The sequence below is a fragment of the Vanellus vanellus genome (assembly GCF_965231255.1).
Source record: "Vanellus vanellus genome assembly, chromosome: 1".
Classification (NCBI taxonomy): Eukaryota; Metazoa; Chordata; class Aves; order Charadriiformes; family Charadriidae; genus Vanellus; species Vanellus vanellus.
Genome location: NC_138905.1, coordinates 127,028,566 through 127,045,658, shown reverse-complemented (window position 1 = coordinate 127,045,658; position 17,093 = coordinate 127,028,566). Strand labels below are relative to the sequence as shown.

At 45.0% G+C, this 17,093-nt stretch overlaps 1 protein-coding gene across 1 annotated transcript in view; it reads left to right on the top strand.

Annotated features, from left to right (window-relative positions):
* Positions 1-17,093, top strand: part of TSPAN7 (tetraspanin 7) — a 106,934-nt gene that overhangs the window by 80,408 nt on the left and 9,433 nt on the right. The window contains exons 2-5 of the mRNA XM_082494149.1: positions 6,860-7,048; positions 9,254-9,328; positions 10,833-10,928; positions 12,751-12,906. Coding sequence (XP_082350275.1) covers positions 6,860-7,048; positions 9,254-9,328; positions 10,833-10,928; positions 12,751-12,906 — 516 coding nt within the window. The remainder of the gene's footprint in view (positions 1-6,859; positions 7,049-9,253; positions 9,329-10,832; positions 10,929-12,750; positions 12,907-17,093) is intronic.

The window sequence follows — 17,093 nt, the reverse complement described above, 5'->3', positions numbered from 1 at the left end:
GCTAGCACTAAACAATGCAATTTATAGTTGTGTGTAGTCCTTCCCCTACTTGGATATCTCCTATGTTGTTTGTTTTTTTTTTTTTTACCTTTAAAAAATTTGACCTAAATGAAGGGCAGGCTGAATAATGTTTTATTGAATGCTGCATCTCAGGTTTCCTGACTGAGAAAACGTGTGAGTTTAGGGGTTTCCACTGCAGTGATTTTTTATAAAGAAGACATGATCTACTTTTGATGAAATCCAGGATGAAATAGTTTTCTAATAATGTTGAAGGCTGGAGAAAGAGCACAGAATCAGAGTCATAGAATCACGGAATGATAGGGGTTGGAAGGGACCTTCGGACTTTGGAGATCTAGTCCACCCCCCTGCCATAGCAGGTTCACCTAGAGCAGGCTGGACAGGATGACGTCCACGTGGGTTTTGATTATCTCCAGAGAAGAAGACTCCCCAGCCTCTCTGGGCAGCTTGTTCCAGTGCTCTGTCACCCTCAAAGTAAAGAAGTTTTTCCTCATGTTGAGACGGAACCAGAAGTTCAGAAAAGAACCTGAAATTTCAGGGTGGGTTTTTTTTCCTTTTCTGGTCCTGAAAAGAAATAGTGATTCAAGGTTGCTGGTCTTGAAAGGTTGGTGCAGTAATGGTATATCGAAGGGTGTCTTAATTTTCTCAGCTTCCCTCACTTGGGTGTGTCTCAGCCATGAGCAGGTATCAGTAATGTGCAGACCTTTGCTCTGCCAAGAGTGACAGCAACTTCTGCCCCGCCAGGGGCAAGCAGGAGAAGGCAGCGGTGCTGCCCCATCTGGTGCAGTGCTGTGCTGTCAGGGGACAGGAGCAGCCCCAGGGGTCTCAGCCTGTGGGCCCCCATGTCGAGCAGGGCTGCCCTTGCGCTGGAGCCGTGTTACAGCAGGGCTGGTCGTGGGGCAGTCACCAAACCAAAACAAGAACCGCTTTGGTGGTGGCTGCTAGCCGGAAGTGCTGTGGGTGGTGTTGGGGCTGGGGAGTGCTTCAGGCAGGGCAGCAGGCTTTCATGGCTGGGACATTTCCTCACTGGGTGGACTCTGAGGCCTGGGGCTCTCCCAACACCGACGGCAGCCGTGCGTGAGGCAGGAAGGAGAGCGCCGTGCGTCACGAGGGGAATTGAAGTGCTTTGGCCTGGAAACATGCACAGAAAGGGAGGATCCATCAAAATCCTGTGAGAGGCGGGGCAGTTTGCAAGCATTAAAAAAAGCCAGCAAAAACCAGCACAAACAGTGGCTGGAAAGCTGCCTGGCAGAAAAGGACCTGGGGGTGTTGGTGGCCAGCCGGCTGAATATGAGCCGGCAGTGTGCCCAAGTGGCCAAGAAGGCCAACAGCATCCTGGCCTGTGTCAGGAATAGTGTGGCCAGCAGGACTAAGGAAGTGATCGTCCCACTATACTCGACACTGGTGAGGCCGCACCTCAAGTACTGCGTTCAGTTTTGGGCCCCTCACTACAAGAAGGGCATTGAGGTGCTGAAGTGTGTCCAGAGAAGGGCAGTGAAGCTGGTGAGGGGTCTGGAGAACAAGTCTTATGAGGAGCAGCTGAGGGAACTGGGGTTGTTTAGCCTGGAGAAAAGGAGGCTGGGGGGAGACTTTATCGCTCTCTACAACTACCTGAAAGGAGGTTGTAGTGAGGTGGGATTTGGTCTTCTTTCCCAAAAAACAAGTAATAGGACAAGAGGAAACAGCCTCAAGTTGCACCAGGGGAAGTTTAGGATGCGTATTTGGAAAAATTTCTTCACCAAAAGGCTTGTCAAGCATTGGAACAGTCTGCCCAAGGAAGTGGTTGAATCACCATCCCTGGAGGTATTTAAAAGTTGTGTAGGTGTGGTGCTGAGGGACATGGTTTGGTGATGGGCTTGGCAGTGCTAGGTTAACAGTTGGATTCGATGATCTTAAAAGTCTTTTCCAACCTAGAAGATTCTGTGATTCTATGAAACCACTTGCAGGTCCATTCGTGGACACGAAACCTATCCGAGTGTGTGGGGCTTGTTATGGCAGTAGGAACTGACGAAGTGGGGTGGTCCAAAATCTGCTTTAGGAGCGCAGGGCCTCCAGGTCGGGGGTGCCAGCGATAGCAGCAAGTGAGCAAAGCTCCCCAACGCAGCTGGGAGGCCGGACACTGCCAGCTCAGCCGTGGAAGTTGCTCCGTGGGCTTCATTAATTCTGCCCCGAGGGCAGCAGGGTGCCCGCAGGACACCCCTTGGCACACCGACTGTGGGGACGCTCCTGCCTTGCACTGCACCGTGGAGGCAGACCCATCATTAGCCACTGGGCAAGGGGATGGTGTGTAAATATGGGGACGGCTTGTAAATATTGAAAATGGCTGAGCTATCTAGGCAGCCCTTCCCTGTGCATCCTTCCTCTGATCAGCTGCCTCTGTGCACGTTCAGACTCTGCGCTCAAAACCGTAAAAAAAAAAAAAAAAGACAATACCTGAAGTCAGAGGTGCTTGAGGGAGGTGGTGAAAGCCAGGGTTGCCTTCATCACATCGCATTTGTTGCAGCTGGTGTTGCGTAAAATGGGGCCAAGCCTCAGAGAAGCCTCTTTGAGCCTTCTGCCCCACAGGAGCTGTGGGGACAATGGGGTTCCAGCCCTCCAAAGAGCAGGTACTGATGGTCTCCCACAGGTCCTTCCATTTTGGCAGGATCTCTCCTGTAGTTGCTTTTTTGAAGCAAACCTTATATTTTTTTGCCTTTGCTAATACTTGTTTTTCTGTACCACTCCAGATGTCTCATCGGGGGTGTTGTAGGCTCTGCAGCTGCTGGTTTGTTTCTTCTGTGTCTGCTGAGGAGCTGGGGTGGGGTTGTGCTCCCCTTTTAGCACAGGCTGTAGTTGTCATACCATTGCCAGGACAAATCTTAATTCTTGGAGGGGCCACGTGATGGCCAGGTTTTGCTGTAGAAGTGCACCAGTGGAGTGGGACTGCTGCTGTCTTGCTCCGTGTGTGCTGGCTGTTGTAGGTGTTTATAAATAAAGCTGCTCTGGATGGTGAATCTTGTCTCAGGGGGGCTCTAAGAGTCAAAAGGCTTGTGGTTGCTCTCCTCTGCCTGCCAGGATATCTGAAATATTTTGTACATCTCCAGGAGAAGACGTATCGATCATATCCATATGTCTATCTGCCACTGTTTATCTTGATGATTTCCAAATCATTTTCCATTCTGCCACTGAACTATATGATCATCAGAGGGCTGGAGCACCTCTCCTATGAAGACGAGAGTTGGGGTTGTTCAGCCTGGATAAGAGAAGGCTCTGGGCAGGCCTTATAGTAGCCTTCCAGTACCTAAAGGGGGCCTACAGGAAGGATGGGGAGGGACTTTTTACAAGGGCATGTAGTGATAGGACGAGGGGGAATGGCTTCAAACTGAAAGAAGGTAGATTTAGATTAGATATTAGGAAGAAATTCTTTACTCCGAGGGTGGTGAGGCACTGGAACAGGTTGCCCAGAGGAGTTGTGAATGCTCCATCCCTGGAAGTGTTCAAGGCCAGGTGGGACAGGGCTTTGAGCAATCTGGTCTAGTGGAAGGTGTCCCTGCCTATGGCAGCAGGGTTGGAACTAGATGATCTTCAAGTTCCCTCCCAATCCAACCCATTCTATGATTCTATCATGGTCTGAAGGGAAACATTATAGTGGGAAGGGAGTGGGGAAAACTGGGGAGAGATTGTGCACTGCAGGAGGTGCCCTGAGTTTCCTTTTAGACCTTTCAGATGCGAATGGACCTCCATCACCTATTGGGCCTGACCCCACAGGTCACGCTGGACACAGAATTAGGCTGGCCTGGTGGTCTCAGATCAAATGCAGGAATTGCTTCGTTAATCATGTACAACAATACAGGGCTCATTTCCACAGCCTGTTAGGGCCAGAGGTAAGGTAGGAGAAGATTCATGTAGTGATGGTGAGTAGCAGGAGCAGTGTGTATTCCTGCTGCCTTGTTTTCAGGCCAGTGCTATCCTGGTCTTCTGTCTGCTCTTGTGCCTCCTGCTTTTAAAGAAAACAGACCTAAAAACCAAACCAAACAAGAGGCCAGTACATTGATTGTTCCCTTGATTGCATGATGGAGCAGAGAGATAGGGATAAAAAGTGTATCTTGTAAATAAGGAAATAAGGTTTGCCGTTGGGTGGAGGTAGGCATTAGTCATACCAGTGCTTGTGCTCTGTTAAATAAAGGTCACGAAAAGGTTTGCAGGGAAGTTTTCTGTTTTTTCCTCTTCGTGAGCGAAATTCCAGCCAGCATTGCTGCCACCCAAGGCGCAACTGCAGCATGTCTTCGTGGAAACGTCCCATCCCCTCTGCACAGAGCCAGACTTACTGGGGGTTTAGACCTCACCGTGAACTGTGGGATTTCTTTAAAGCCATGTAAATCAGAGGTCTATTAAGAAACAGAAGGGGAATGAGCCACCAAGAGGCTTTGCTCCTTTTTTCCAAAATCTGTGTGTACTGTAAATTGGATAGCCCCCCCCGAGACAGGGGGAAACCCATAGTAAAGGGTTAGCAATTGTTTCAAACAGCCAACTAAAAATGCTCTTTATTACAAGGCTTGAGTCCTCTTTCAAATGTGAAGCTGCTTGTTCAGTTTGGCAGTGAAGGCTGCTTTTACTTCTCCCTGGGGACAGCGGTAAAACTTTCAGCAGCTCAGGCACAGAAACCAGCTCTTTGTTGAACAAGAGGCGAGAAACCAAAAGTTGTTCTGTGGATTTCCGAGTTCCTCACTGCTCACTTTTGGACTTTGCTGATTAATCTGCACCCTCTGAGAAGGCTTTTGTTAGGGAGAAGAGGGAGAAAGGTGAAGATAGCATTGTGTGTGGATGGGACCAAACTCAGTAGAGGCATTTGATGCCTATGGGTAGGTAAGCTACTTGGTGATTTTTTTTTTTCGCGTTCAGCTGTTAGTTGGTGGGGTACAAGAGCGAGGAATCAGCGCTTTTCACGCAGTTGCACTGAAAGATGGACAGGAGCTGGATTTATTCCTATTGCCACCGTGGGCAGCAGAGCAGAAATCCCTGTTAATCCTGTCCCAAAGGTGTGACAGAAATGCTGACAGCTGCCATAGCTGGTTGGGGAGCAGGGGAAGCTTAGGGAGACAGAGGGATGTGATGGGTTTCCCTGGCAGTGCTGCACTCAGGTGTGTTCTGAGTGGGAGCCAAGTCGGGACATGTCTCTCCTAACAGCTCTGGGAGGTGTTGAGGAAGGAAGGGGATGAGCTGGGAAGTGTCAAAATCGCCAGGTGAGATTATTTTCTCTCTGGTATAGAAAGGATCTCCTGTCTCTGAGGACATGTTAATTTGCTTTTGTCTGTCAGGTCTCCTCTCTTTATTCTCTCTTTGTGTGGTTTCTTTTCTTCCCCTGCATCCCTCCCCCTGTATGTTTCTTCAGAGCGTCTATTTTGTATCCTCCCTCCTGCTGGTATTTTCCTTAGGTGGCTCTGATTATTCAGCAGCTCTGCTGAATGCGGTTCCGTCTCTGGAGAGGGAGAAATGCTGCACCGGAGCAGCACTTGCTGCCACCGCCGCAGGCGCAGGTCGAGCAAAGGACGGGCTCCTTTGCCTGCTAGTGCCGAGCAGCAGCACGGTGGAAAGGGCACAGTGGGAAGGCAGTGATGGGGGTGCACTCTGCATAGTCCTTTTTGAGCCAGCCCAGGTGAAAAAGCCAAAAAGCTGCTTTCCTTTTTAGCTTTGAGAAGGATTTCTCTGAATTAATTCACATCAACCTGTATGAAAAGTAGCTGAAAGATCTTACAACGTAGCTCAGCTGGGATTTTTTAGGAGCAACTTAACTGTGAACAAGGATCCCCTCCACAAACAACTGCAGGGCAACCCTGGTGTAACAGTGTTGAATTTCAAGATTTCACGACAGTATAAATATGTTCACAAGAGAAAACTTGGAAAGCGAACAAAAGAATACTGTCAGGTCATTTCTTCTGCTCCTCCCTCTCGGCAGTGGCCTGGAGGTGCTAGTAAGAGGTTTGGGGTGAATTCAGGAAGCATTTTCAGAGCAGGCACTCAGGATTGACCCTTTATGTCCCACCTTTGGCCGCACCATGGGAATGAGTTATGGGTGTACAGTCTTGAAGCAGATGTGTCAGCATCAGGTGATGATCAGCAAATGGTGCAGGCATCATCCCTGTTCTGGCCACTGCTCAATGTCAGTGTATGACACAACATGGGCTTCCCCCACGTCCCTGCTGGTGCTGGGAGCCTGCATGTCCCAGCTGCCCTGTGGCATGGTGCTTGCACATCTCAGGCAAGAGGCTGGGCCCTCCCAGGGCCCACTGGTGTCCTCCTACCCCATGTCAGGAGGGGAAAGCTTCTGCACAGCCAGGGGCAGTGTATAGCTTGCAGTATAGCCTGGGGAGTGGGGGAAGGCTCACTTGCCAGAGTAATGCACTGCAAGGGATGCTCATGTTCCTGAAACTGGCATTAAGAAGGATGGGACGTCAAGCAGTAGTTTTTTTGTGGTTCAGGCAGCTTTTGTGGCAAAACTCAGGAGGTGTGAAGTGGCAGTGGTTATTGTTGACTTTGATAAGTGATGGAGTTGGCCACCTCTCTCAGTGTGCTGTAGGAGCAGAAAGCCTGATCCTGCAGGCATAACACTGCATCCTCCCTTGGCAATCGTCAGCTTTGCGGTGATTAGTCCTAGATGTTTGTCCTCCAGTGGCAGTCTTAACGTAGCATCTGCAGATGCTGGAAATTAATTTTCTCTGTCCATCCCTCTGGAGTTAGTAAAAGTCTTGAGGCTTCCTTCTACCAACACAACACCACCAATGAATCTCTTCAGGATCACCGTGTATAGAATTTGGATGCCTTCCCTGATAGCTCCTGATGGCTTTCTCCTCTTGCTTTGCAGATCACAGGGGTTATCCTTCTCGCAGTCGGCGTCTGGGGCAAGCTCACCCTTGGCACATACATCTCTCTTATCGCTGAGAACTCCACCAACGCTCCCTATGTGCTCATTGGGACGGGTACCACGATCATTGTCTTCGGTCTTTTTGGCTGCTTTGCCACTTGTCGTGGCAGCCCATGGATGCTGAAACTGGTAAGCATGCCAAAGTGCCTTAAGCAAGAGAGAAAGAGGTTTTGTTGATGCACTGAGATTCCTCCCACCCTCTGCCAAGCTTCACCAGATGTTAATGTGTGTTTTTAGGCACATAAGCTCTATTTTATTGATCTTAATGTTCAACACGTGTGTCTTTTGGACAAAGAAGGGGGAAAAAAAGTCTTTGCCAAAACCAGTTGTTGATTGAGTATGAATGAATTTTGCTACCGCACAGCATACAGGCCCATGTGTGGTTGGGAGCAGGGTGAAATGTTGATGACGAATTACTCTGTGAGTAATTCTACAGTAGTTCTGCTTTTCTGTGAGCCAGATAGATAGGTATATTAATAATCTTAAAAATGTCCAAAACGTCATAAATGTAAAATTCATTTGAAGTCTATTTTAAAGGGGTCATTTTAACACTGTTGTGAAATCTGTGGCAAAAATAGTTGGTACCTTCTAAAAGCACACCAGCCTTTCTTTTCCTTCTAATGTTCACTAGAATAAAACAAGTCAACCCCCAAAAGCAAAGCTCTGTATGGTATGGTTGTCCTCTTCTCAAAAGCAGCATGGACTCAATATACACTAAGTAGAAGTACAGCAGCTATCTCTCAGTCCAGTTTAACCTCTCTCCCTGTAAGTTTCTCTGTTCTGAGTTTTCCAACCCACCTTAAAATGCAAAGTAACTATAGGTTAAGCACACCTATATGATAAACTCTGTTTCTAGGAATATTCAGGAGCAAAATCCTACATGTGTAGTGATTTGAAGGGTGGAAATAGCACTTGTGAAGCACTGAGTGAAAGAGGGCTTGACAGTACAATGCATCTCCTGCTACAGTATTTTGGGGCTGATTTTCTAAGGAGATGGGACAATTCTTATCCAATTTGAACTGGATTTGTAAAAAGGACATCTTAAAGAGAGTTGATTTCCTCAATTGATGATACAGTAGAGGAGAGGTAGCAGCTGCAGATGGGTCAGCAGGTATATGCTGGTGGCCAACTGGCACGTACCTAACGCTGTTGTAGGCGAACTGCTGCTATCTGTTGCTGGTGATGTGCTGTCAGGGCACATGTAGAGGCTTGTCGGAGTTACTGCAATCCAGATGGGAAAGGGATAAAGGTGAAAGAAGATCTAAATCCATAGGAATTCAGGCTCTGCTAGTTGCTCTGCAAGTCATGTAACTTTTTTAAAGGTATGCCACTTACGGTGGCACGTGCTGTTCCAAGGACATGGTTTTATTTTTATTGTACACATAAGAAATATTTAAAAACGTTTTTTCTCTCCTGAGCAGAATACAGGCAGTAATTTGACAGCTGCATTAATTGTAGAGAATTATTTCTCTGCTTCTTCCTTCACTGTTGTCGTCCCTTCCCCAACAATCTTCCATTAAAAATAAATTTCCCTCTTTCCACTAAATCCTGCTAGGACTGAATTTAATTTAAAATGTTTCCTTTTTTTAATTAACTGTTATTTAGCATGTGGAGAAAAAAAAGTAATTTTCCCTCCAGAAGATTAAGCCCCAACTTCAAGTTTTACCATGCCACTTTGCATTTTTTCTTTACCTTCTTTATTTCTGTTTACATCCAATTTTAATAGTTTGTGAATGTCTACACTGAAAGTGCTGTTTTCAAGGTTTATTTAGCTCCAGATCCAAATGCTGCTCCTAAAGCCAAACATGGCTCAGCAAAGTATTTGAGGCATCTGTCTAGTATTACCGTGAGAATATTTCCAGTGAAGTCAGTGGTTCAGTTCATTCATTGGAGAAACTTCAGGAATCGGCAGCAAATCCCAGGCTAGCAGTGAGACAGATAAACCAAAACACCTGGAGAAGCCTATTTACTTTAGCAGAGTGCCATACAAACATCGAGGGTCTGTATTCTTTATTGCAAGATCAAAGCCTGAGTGACTTGCATTCATCTCTGGCATGTGAGTGTTTTACTTTATTTGAGAATGCTAAGAAATGATGGAGCAGAAGTGTCAGAAAAGCCAGTAATTAGTCAAAAGGTATGATTTGTGAGTTGTATAAACACAGATAATATATTCAGGCAATAACCTATGTATTGCTTCCAAAAGACCTTTGGTTTACTAACATCTTTAAAGGGTGGCTAAAGTGGAAAGTTAAATTTTATGTGATAACTGAGCAGTATCTGTGCTGAGACAAAAGCCTGTCACGTTCTGACTTCTCTTGCCTCCTTCCTTTTCAGTATGCCATGTTCTTGTCCCTGGTGTTCCTGGCTGAGCTAGTGGCTGGCATTTCAGGGTTTGTGTTTCGCCACGAGGTAGGTGGAAATGTGCTGAGTTTGCACATGGCAGTGCCTTCGCGGGCAGGAGCTGCTGAGACTTTCTCTGGCGTGTGGAAAATGTGTAGGTCGCTGAGCTTGGCGGCTCCATACGCATCTGCAGGGATGTGGCTGATGTGCAACAATAACATGTATAGCTCTTAAAAACTGATGCGATTCCAAATGAAGGGATTTAGCCAAAGCTCTTGGCCTCAGCTGCCTGATAATTTACTGTGGAGCTATCAGGTTTTGTGTGTCCATCGTGTGAGATCTTCTTACTCTTTTACATATGCTGAGGGCTGCAAGATAGTTTAAGTACTTTTCTTAAACACAGCTTCTTCAGCCAGGCAAGTGCTTGTTTATGAAAGGCAGAGAGCACTTCTGCATCAGACCAGAGTTGATGTTTTGATGTTTTGTAAATCTTTTTCTTTTTTTTTTTTTTTTTCGGGGGGGGGGAGTAGGATGGGGGATGGGATTTTGTTTCTATCCTGAGAATAAGGAGAGATTAGAAATGGAGCGAGGTAGGAAACTGGGACAGGAAGAAGCTTTAAAAAAGGATGATGGTCTAGATTTGTAGTAGCACTTCTGCTTTATCCACTGTAATCAGGTCTATCTCTGGCTTTAAGTCTATGGACCTACATGCCATTAGTGCTGAACCAGGACAACCCCAGAGACCCGTTTTGTCTCTCCTCTTTGTATTAAGTGGTTTTCTAGTCTCCTCTTTTAACATGAGATTTCCCTTGCTATAGGCTTTTCTGATGTCTACCCTTGCAAGTGGTGGATAGATTTTAATTTGATCTGAAATACCTGTCCATCTGCTGAGGATTGCCATTTCATCTGGCCTAACCTGCAGCAGCCTCGGCGTCAGGCTGCTGCTCCCTTTTGGGAGAGGCAGCCTTTTGTGAAGGCCACAGCCATGTGGGTTGCCCAAATCATCTGCTACACAACCCCTTTACCATGCATTCAAAGTGCCATTCCTGGTGATGTGCCTGACCTTCTCCAGCTGAGAGACCTCTTGTTCCTTGCCCAAACACCTTCAGTGCTGGGGATGAGGGCTGGCACCTCATCAGGGGATTCATGTCTTCTTTTGATGTCACTGGCTTCTGTCACCAAGGAGTTTGCACAAGCTCCGGCTCCCACCAGGCATCCATGAGCAAAGAGACGCCCTCTTTTAGACTTGGTGCTGGAGCAAAGGGTTTGGGCAAAAAGCATCAAAAGATATCTTTCTTATAGGTTAAGTCATTTTCTGTTTTTTAAAATGTATCAGTTTGCTTGGGTAGTTTTCTTTCTATGTCTGGTAGATCCCACTTGAAAAATGATGTGAGTGACTCCTGAGAATTAAGAGGGAGCTCTGCCAGCTCTGAAAACACGCTTAAAAATGAGTGGGAAGGGCTAGTTTGGGTACCTTGTTAGGTATGGAAATGCATTTGCTTCCTGCGAAGACTGCTTCGGATGTTATGCTTTTTGTTGCTCATGTGGGCTGTTTTTTTCCTCGTCCTCATAGATCAAGGATACTTTCCTTAGGACATATACTGAAGCAATCCAGAATTACAACAAGAACGATGAGCGGAGCCATGCGGTGGATAACGTACAGGAAAGTGTAAGTCTGAAATTAGATATTAAAAATTAATAACTAAAGAGAGACAAAGCATACATTCAGATTTGATCACAGAACATGAAGTGTGGATGGCTCAATCTGCAAGCTGTATATTAAAAGCAAAATTAGAGGCTGGCAAAACTGATCTAAAGAACATGTATTTCAACTGGTATGCTTGTCCAAGATGCCTAAGCTTTAATGAACAAGCTATGCAATAAAGACAGGGCTTGTGTCACTTGCTTGTTAGTAGTCCCAGATCTTGAATTAGGTTTAGGAGGCAGTTTTATCCCTTAAGAACAAAGTGTTCTTAAGGGAATCTGTCAATAGGATTATGAAATGTTGTAAATTTTAGCTGGATGAGACAGGATTTTATAATTTAGCATCCTGTATTGCTGATAAACTGCAGCTGTTCTCTTCACAAGTACAGTGAGAGGCTTGCAAGGGAGACCTGCTGAGTTAAGGGGAGAAACAGAGTGTATTTTCTCCACAGGAAAAGGAGGTGGACAAATGTGCTGCTGAGGTGGGCAATAGAAGCTGTTCTCCGGCTGTGTGGGAGGGATGGATTAGGTGCTCGATGAAAGACCCTTTCTGCCTGCGGTGGCAGGCAATGGGAGGTTGCCTTGCCTTCCAGCAGGGCACAGGGCATGAGCAAATGACACAGCATGGCCAAAATAGTCACAAGTGCCAACCACAAGGGACCAAGTCCACCGACTACAACAAAGCAATAACATTCGTATTTAAATTCCCACAGGAAGCTATGCCATAGCAAGAGTGTATCCTCATAGCTCACCATAGATTCTGTGAGCCAATTTGCTTTTCATATGATTGTAACTTGCTGAATGGCTGAAATTTTAATGTCATTGTATTGATGACTTCTAGACGTTATTTAGAAATTACAACTGTTATGTAGGGCCCCTCAGCATGTTTGAAACTGTGGCTCTAACCTGGCGTCTCTGGGTTAGCAGATTACTGTGCTGATCTAAACTGAGTATATTCTGCCATCACATTGTCTGTTTGCCTAATGTTAACCCTTAGTTTGAATTTCTGATTCCTTGGAGTTGGCTAAACTAAACAGTTTTGAGTAACCGTCTGATGTTTTTGTTGTAGCAAAATGTTCATTTACTTGTAGCTCTGTTTTTACAGGAACTGCAGTTATAGGCCTTTTTCATGTAGGGAATTCAGCACATACTGCCTATCTCTGGGTGACTGCCTTCTAGCTTAGCATCTAGAGCAAAACATCCTTCCAAACTTACGTTTTTTCAGCTGATTTCATAGACACATTCTATGAACATATGGTCTCCTTCTATTCATGTCTCAGTGAATTTTCCTAGAAATTATTTTGGTGAGTTAGAGAGGCTTACTTAACCTTAGCAATTTGTACTAGTTTAACCCTGTATGTGTTACATGTAATTCTACGTAATGCTTTGGGGTTTTTAAGGCTTTTTTTTTTTTACTGCATTGTGAGGCTCTATCTTGAATTTCCAGGATCGTCTTTAATCAAATAAATAAGCAAAGGAAACCAACAAATGAAAAAAAACCCAACAGACCTTCAACTGAAAAAGATGGCTTTATGGCTTGACCTTTGTCAAATGTTACAAGTAGTAATTCTGCTCATAAAATACCTTTTTCTTAGTAGGTTGTCTGCTCCCATCTTCTGTAAATGACATTCCTGATACTTTTGTGATAAATGGGGCAAGGGGTGGTATCTACTTTTCAAAACTGGAGATAATCTGCCTTTGTTTTGATTGTGATTGAGTGGGCAGTGACGATGCAGTTTTAATTCTGTTTAGTTGTTTGTTTTAAAACTGCCTCTCATTCCTCGTAGCTGAGCTGCTGTGGCATTCAGAGCTACACCAATTGGAGCACCAGCCCTTACTTCTTCAAACACGGCATCCCTACAAGCTGTTGCATGAACTCCAGTGACTGTAATACTCAGGATCTGCGCAACATGACCGTGGCTGCCACTAAAGTAAACCAGAAGGTACCAGTATTCTTGTGCCAGAGACAGTTGTTATGAAACCATCCAGTACATCAGTGGAGAATAAGGCTGCTTGCAATTGCATTTTGTTTCAAATGGTTGGTTGATAACGGGTGTATTGGGCCAGAGTGATGGTAAGGACAGGCTTTGCCTACCCACTTGCTTTCAAATTCTTTAAGCTTTAATTCTTTCTCAAATGACCAGGTATAGTGACATACCTCAACACCAGAGGTTGAGGTATGGCGCTGCACACAGAGGCAGTGCTGGAACAAGTGGCACGTGCGCACGATTCCCCTTGAGGGTTAGGTCACTTAGCTCTTCTCTGCTGCTCTGCTCACTCCTGCTGAACGCGGTGGGGTTTTGTTGAGGACAAAGAAAGATGTAGCTAGGTGGAGGGAAGCATACTCTTGCTGATGTTCATACAGTAATTTCAGTGCTGAAGATTAATGTCATCCCAAATGGAGGAAACATAGGTGATGGACAACACACATTGTGCTTTGCTGGTACATTTACAGTGACTCTTAAGAAGATCTTCAAACATGTGCTGCTGCAAGGATAGCGCAGCCAAAGTGACTCCTCCCCTGGTGTCACCTGAAGGAGCAGATTGGGAAAGCAGAATGGGGTTGGGAAAGCAGGTTGGGAAAACAGGAAGAAAAGGAATAATTGGAGAATAAAAGTGCAGAAAACACAAAGAAAGGGAGGAATAAAGAGGAAGTAATGCAGCATATATAGCAGACACTGCACTGCAGAAATACAACTCAGTTTATTGCTTTAAGTGCAGGTGCATCATCAATTCTTTCTTTCTCACTTGAGATTTGCAAGAGAGGCAACAGTTTGTTGGTAAAAGGAATGATAATGTGGCCAAATCACCAAGCTAAGTTGCAGCATAGCTTAGTCAGACTTAAGGATTATTTTCTTTTCTCTTTTTGTTTTCAGAGTTTAATTTAAAAAAATAAATAAAAGTCCTGAGTAGATAACTGGGGAAATATGGAAATGCCTGTCTGTCTTCTGTTTCTGCCTTTTTCACCTCAGTCACCTGTGAATCATGAGGTTGGAGCAGTGGCTGAGCACAGGCTGAAGCATCTTTCTTTGAAAATCAGTCAAGTGGACAACATTCTCTAGCATCTAATAAAAAAAGATACTAGAGGATTACTTTCCACTAAGCCTTTCTTTTCTGTAATAGTTTAGTGAGAGACACTTGTTGCAGACGTATGTGGAACATTAGTGACATCCATCTACGAAACTCACAGTTCCCACCAGCAATCTTGGTGGGTGTCCTGGTTTGAGTGCCACTCCGGTCAGTTGCACTTTGTGAACTTGTAGTAAGTAACTTTTGTAGTACTGGAAAGAAGGTGAGAGGCAGGACAGGGGGATCTAGGGGACGTGCGGTACAGCCAGCATCCCCTGCAAGCAGAGTGCCTCCTGGGCAGCCCACCCTGAGCCCCTGCTTCTGCCCACCTTCCCAGCAGGAAAGCTTTCTGGTGTGACTGGTACTTACCAGCAGGTCCCACTGTTTCAGTTCAGGGTGGTCATGCACTCTGAACCTTTCCTGGCTGCATAACTGAGCAGCTGCCATTTGCATTCCCAGCACCGATCTGGTGTTTCCCCAACGTGCCAGGCTTGCGCTGCATGAGCTGCATGCGCACAGAAATCCCCGTCCGCTTGCAAGTTCCTCTTGGCAAAGGATGCCTGCAAAATTGTGGGAAGCAGCTGAGGGATGAATGAGTTTGTGCTAGTCCAGGGCTAGTAACTCGCTCACTTCCAGCCATGCTTGCTCCTAAGCATTTCTCCTTCAAATGCACAGCTTGCCTGACAGAAAAGGAATGCTGATTCCTCAGGAAGCAGTTGACTTAGTGACTTGATTGAATTACCATGGGGAAGTTTGAGTGTCCCGTGACATCTGAAAAATTGTGTCCCGTTTTCTGAGATAGCCATTTGTAATCAAAGGTTGTAAAGATTTCTATTTAGAAGGTGTGAGATCTCAGAGTTGTCCCGAACGTTTGAACAAGGTGAGATGTTTCTGAAAGGGGCACGGGAATAAAAAGGAAGCAGGAGGAAATGTTGTGTGGCCCTATGCTTTCACAGCAGATAGGAAGCAAATGTCATTGCCTCTGACCCACATCCCTTGCTCATCTTGGAAACAGGAACTTTGCTCTTTGTGCATTGGAGAAAAAGGAAAATACATATTGTCTGTGTTGTGGAAGACCCTTGTTACTGTTCCTGTGGATAAGTGTATTTGGAGCACTTCTTTTTGGTGGATCTTGCAAAACTGTCAGTAAGACAAGTTTGTGATGAGCTAATCAAATTACTAGCAGTTTCTGAGGACTGATGATGAATTATCCAAAGAGGATTAAACTAATGATCTAATTGCAGGACTAAAAGACAACATTCCTGGAATTTCTTTGCCAACTCTGCCACTAACTTGCTTAGTGGCCTTGGGTAAATCATTTAGTCTGTCCGTTTCTTCATCTCAGCTGGGACTAATACCTAACTTTAAAAGCTGTCATTAGGATTAGCTAATTAGTGTTCATATAGTGCTTTTAATCTTCAGAGCTCATTACCAACAAACCTCAAGAAATACTTCTCTCTAAAATCTTAGTAAAGGAACAGATGCGTGGAGTCAAGAATGATCGGATAGTTGCTAAATTGTCACTTCTGTCTTCTGAATCACCACCCAGATGTGCGCACGCAGTGCTTCACATACTTCTGTACTGTATATGCAACTCTTGGGTGCTGCTTGCACTCTCACTCTGTGAGACAGTAAGGACTGAGCAATTAAACCGTATTTATGCAATGTACTTCAGGAAACAGATTATTGTGATTGGGAAAACACAGCCTTCAAATGAGGAGAGTGATCAAAACTCTCTCACTTGCATGGTTTTTTAACGAGATATTCCGTCTCCCTCAAATTACCATTGCTGTTAGATGTTGCCTCGCTTGAAGGCTGTTGAAGAGAACGGATTTCAGAAGAGCTGGGAGAACATTAAGCCATGTCAGACAGAATGAAAGCACTGCTTGAGAAATCTAATCTCATTTCGTAACATGTAAGACACACACAACTATAGTTGCTTGATGTGTTAAACAAGCAAGCTTGAATCTGACATACTGTGCACTGTTGTAAGACGTAATTAAGGATTAATATGTACACTTAAACATTTCAGAACTGAATTACAGCTGTCCTCAGCTACCATTAGGCTTGCCACTTCATTACTCTCAGCATTAAATAAAATGTCTTCTGATATTATAAAAGAGGTTAAAGACATGATACAATTTGGTTCATGAATGGCCTGTCTCTAACAAAGGACATCATCCTTTCCTTCTAGCTGTTAGTATTTACAAGCATCTAATGCTCTGAAGTCATGTAGAGAGTTCCTAAAGTGCTCGCAGAAGTGAGGGGGGTGTGGATGGAGGGGAAATGCAGAGACAATTCTCTCTTAGGGGACAGGAGTCCAAACTGGGAAAGGGAACTCACCGTTATTTCTGTTTTTTCCAACTTCTGGTAAGTGGATAAAGTTATAACATTAAATAAAATGCCTCGGCACTGGCATTACACTGAGAGTGGTGTTGGTCGTGTGAGGAAGCATGGCAAAAGGGGCCAAGAGGTGCCTTTGGATTGTATGGACAGATAGGTTGGTAATGAAAGAAAAAATAAACATTATCCATTTTTTCTTCAGGTTTTGCATCGCTTGGTTAGATTCATTTAGACAGCACAAACTAGGAAAGCTAATTTCAAATGCTTTTTTGAGGGGTAGAGTAGGTGAGGGGAAAAACTTGCTGAAAATTATCATATTGAGGGGGACATCTCAAAAAGCCCTATCCAAGAGAAGGGCAGAAATGTGTGTGAATCTTCTGGCCCCGGTGTGGGCTGTGAATTGAGGCACAAGGAAGCAAGTCAGCTGATGGAGTGAGAAAATTGGCTTTGGGGAGCAGGACAGGGAATTTTATGTCCAAGAGCAAATGAACCAAGAAACTTCATAGAAATCCCTTGATAATTTTGTTACATGGTTTAAAGTTATATACTACACAGTATCTTGCCTGGTGTCCTTTGAAAGGCAAATGCAAGCAGAGTGCCTCACTGGATGCCTGAAGCATGCTTGTATTAAATATCTGGAGTACTAGGAGATCAGCAGCATTTATTTATTTATGACACCTGTATTATGTTATACATTACCTTATATTGTTACTGGTTT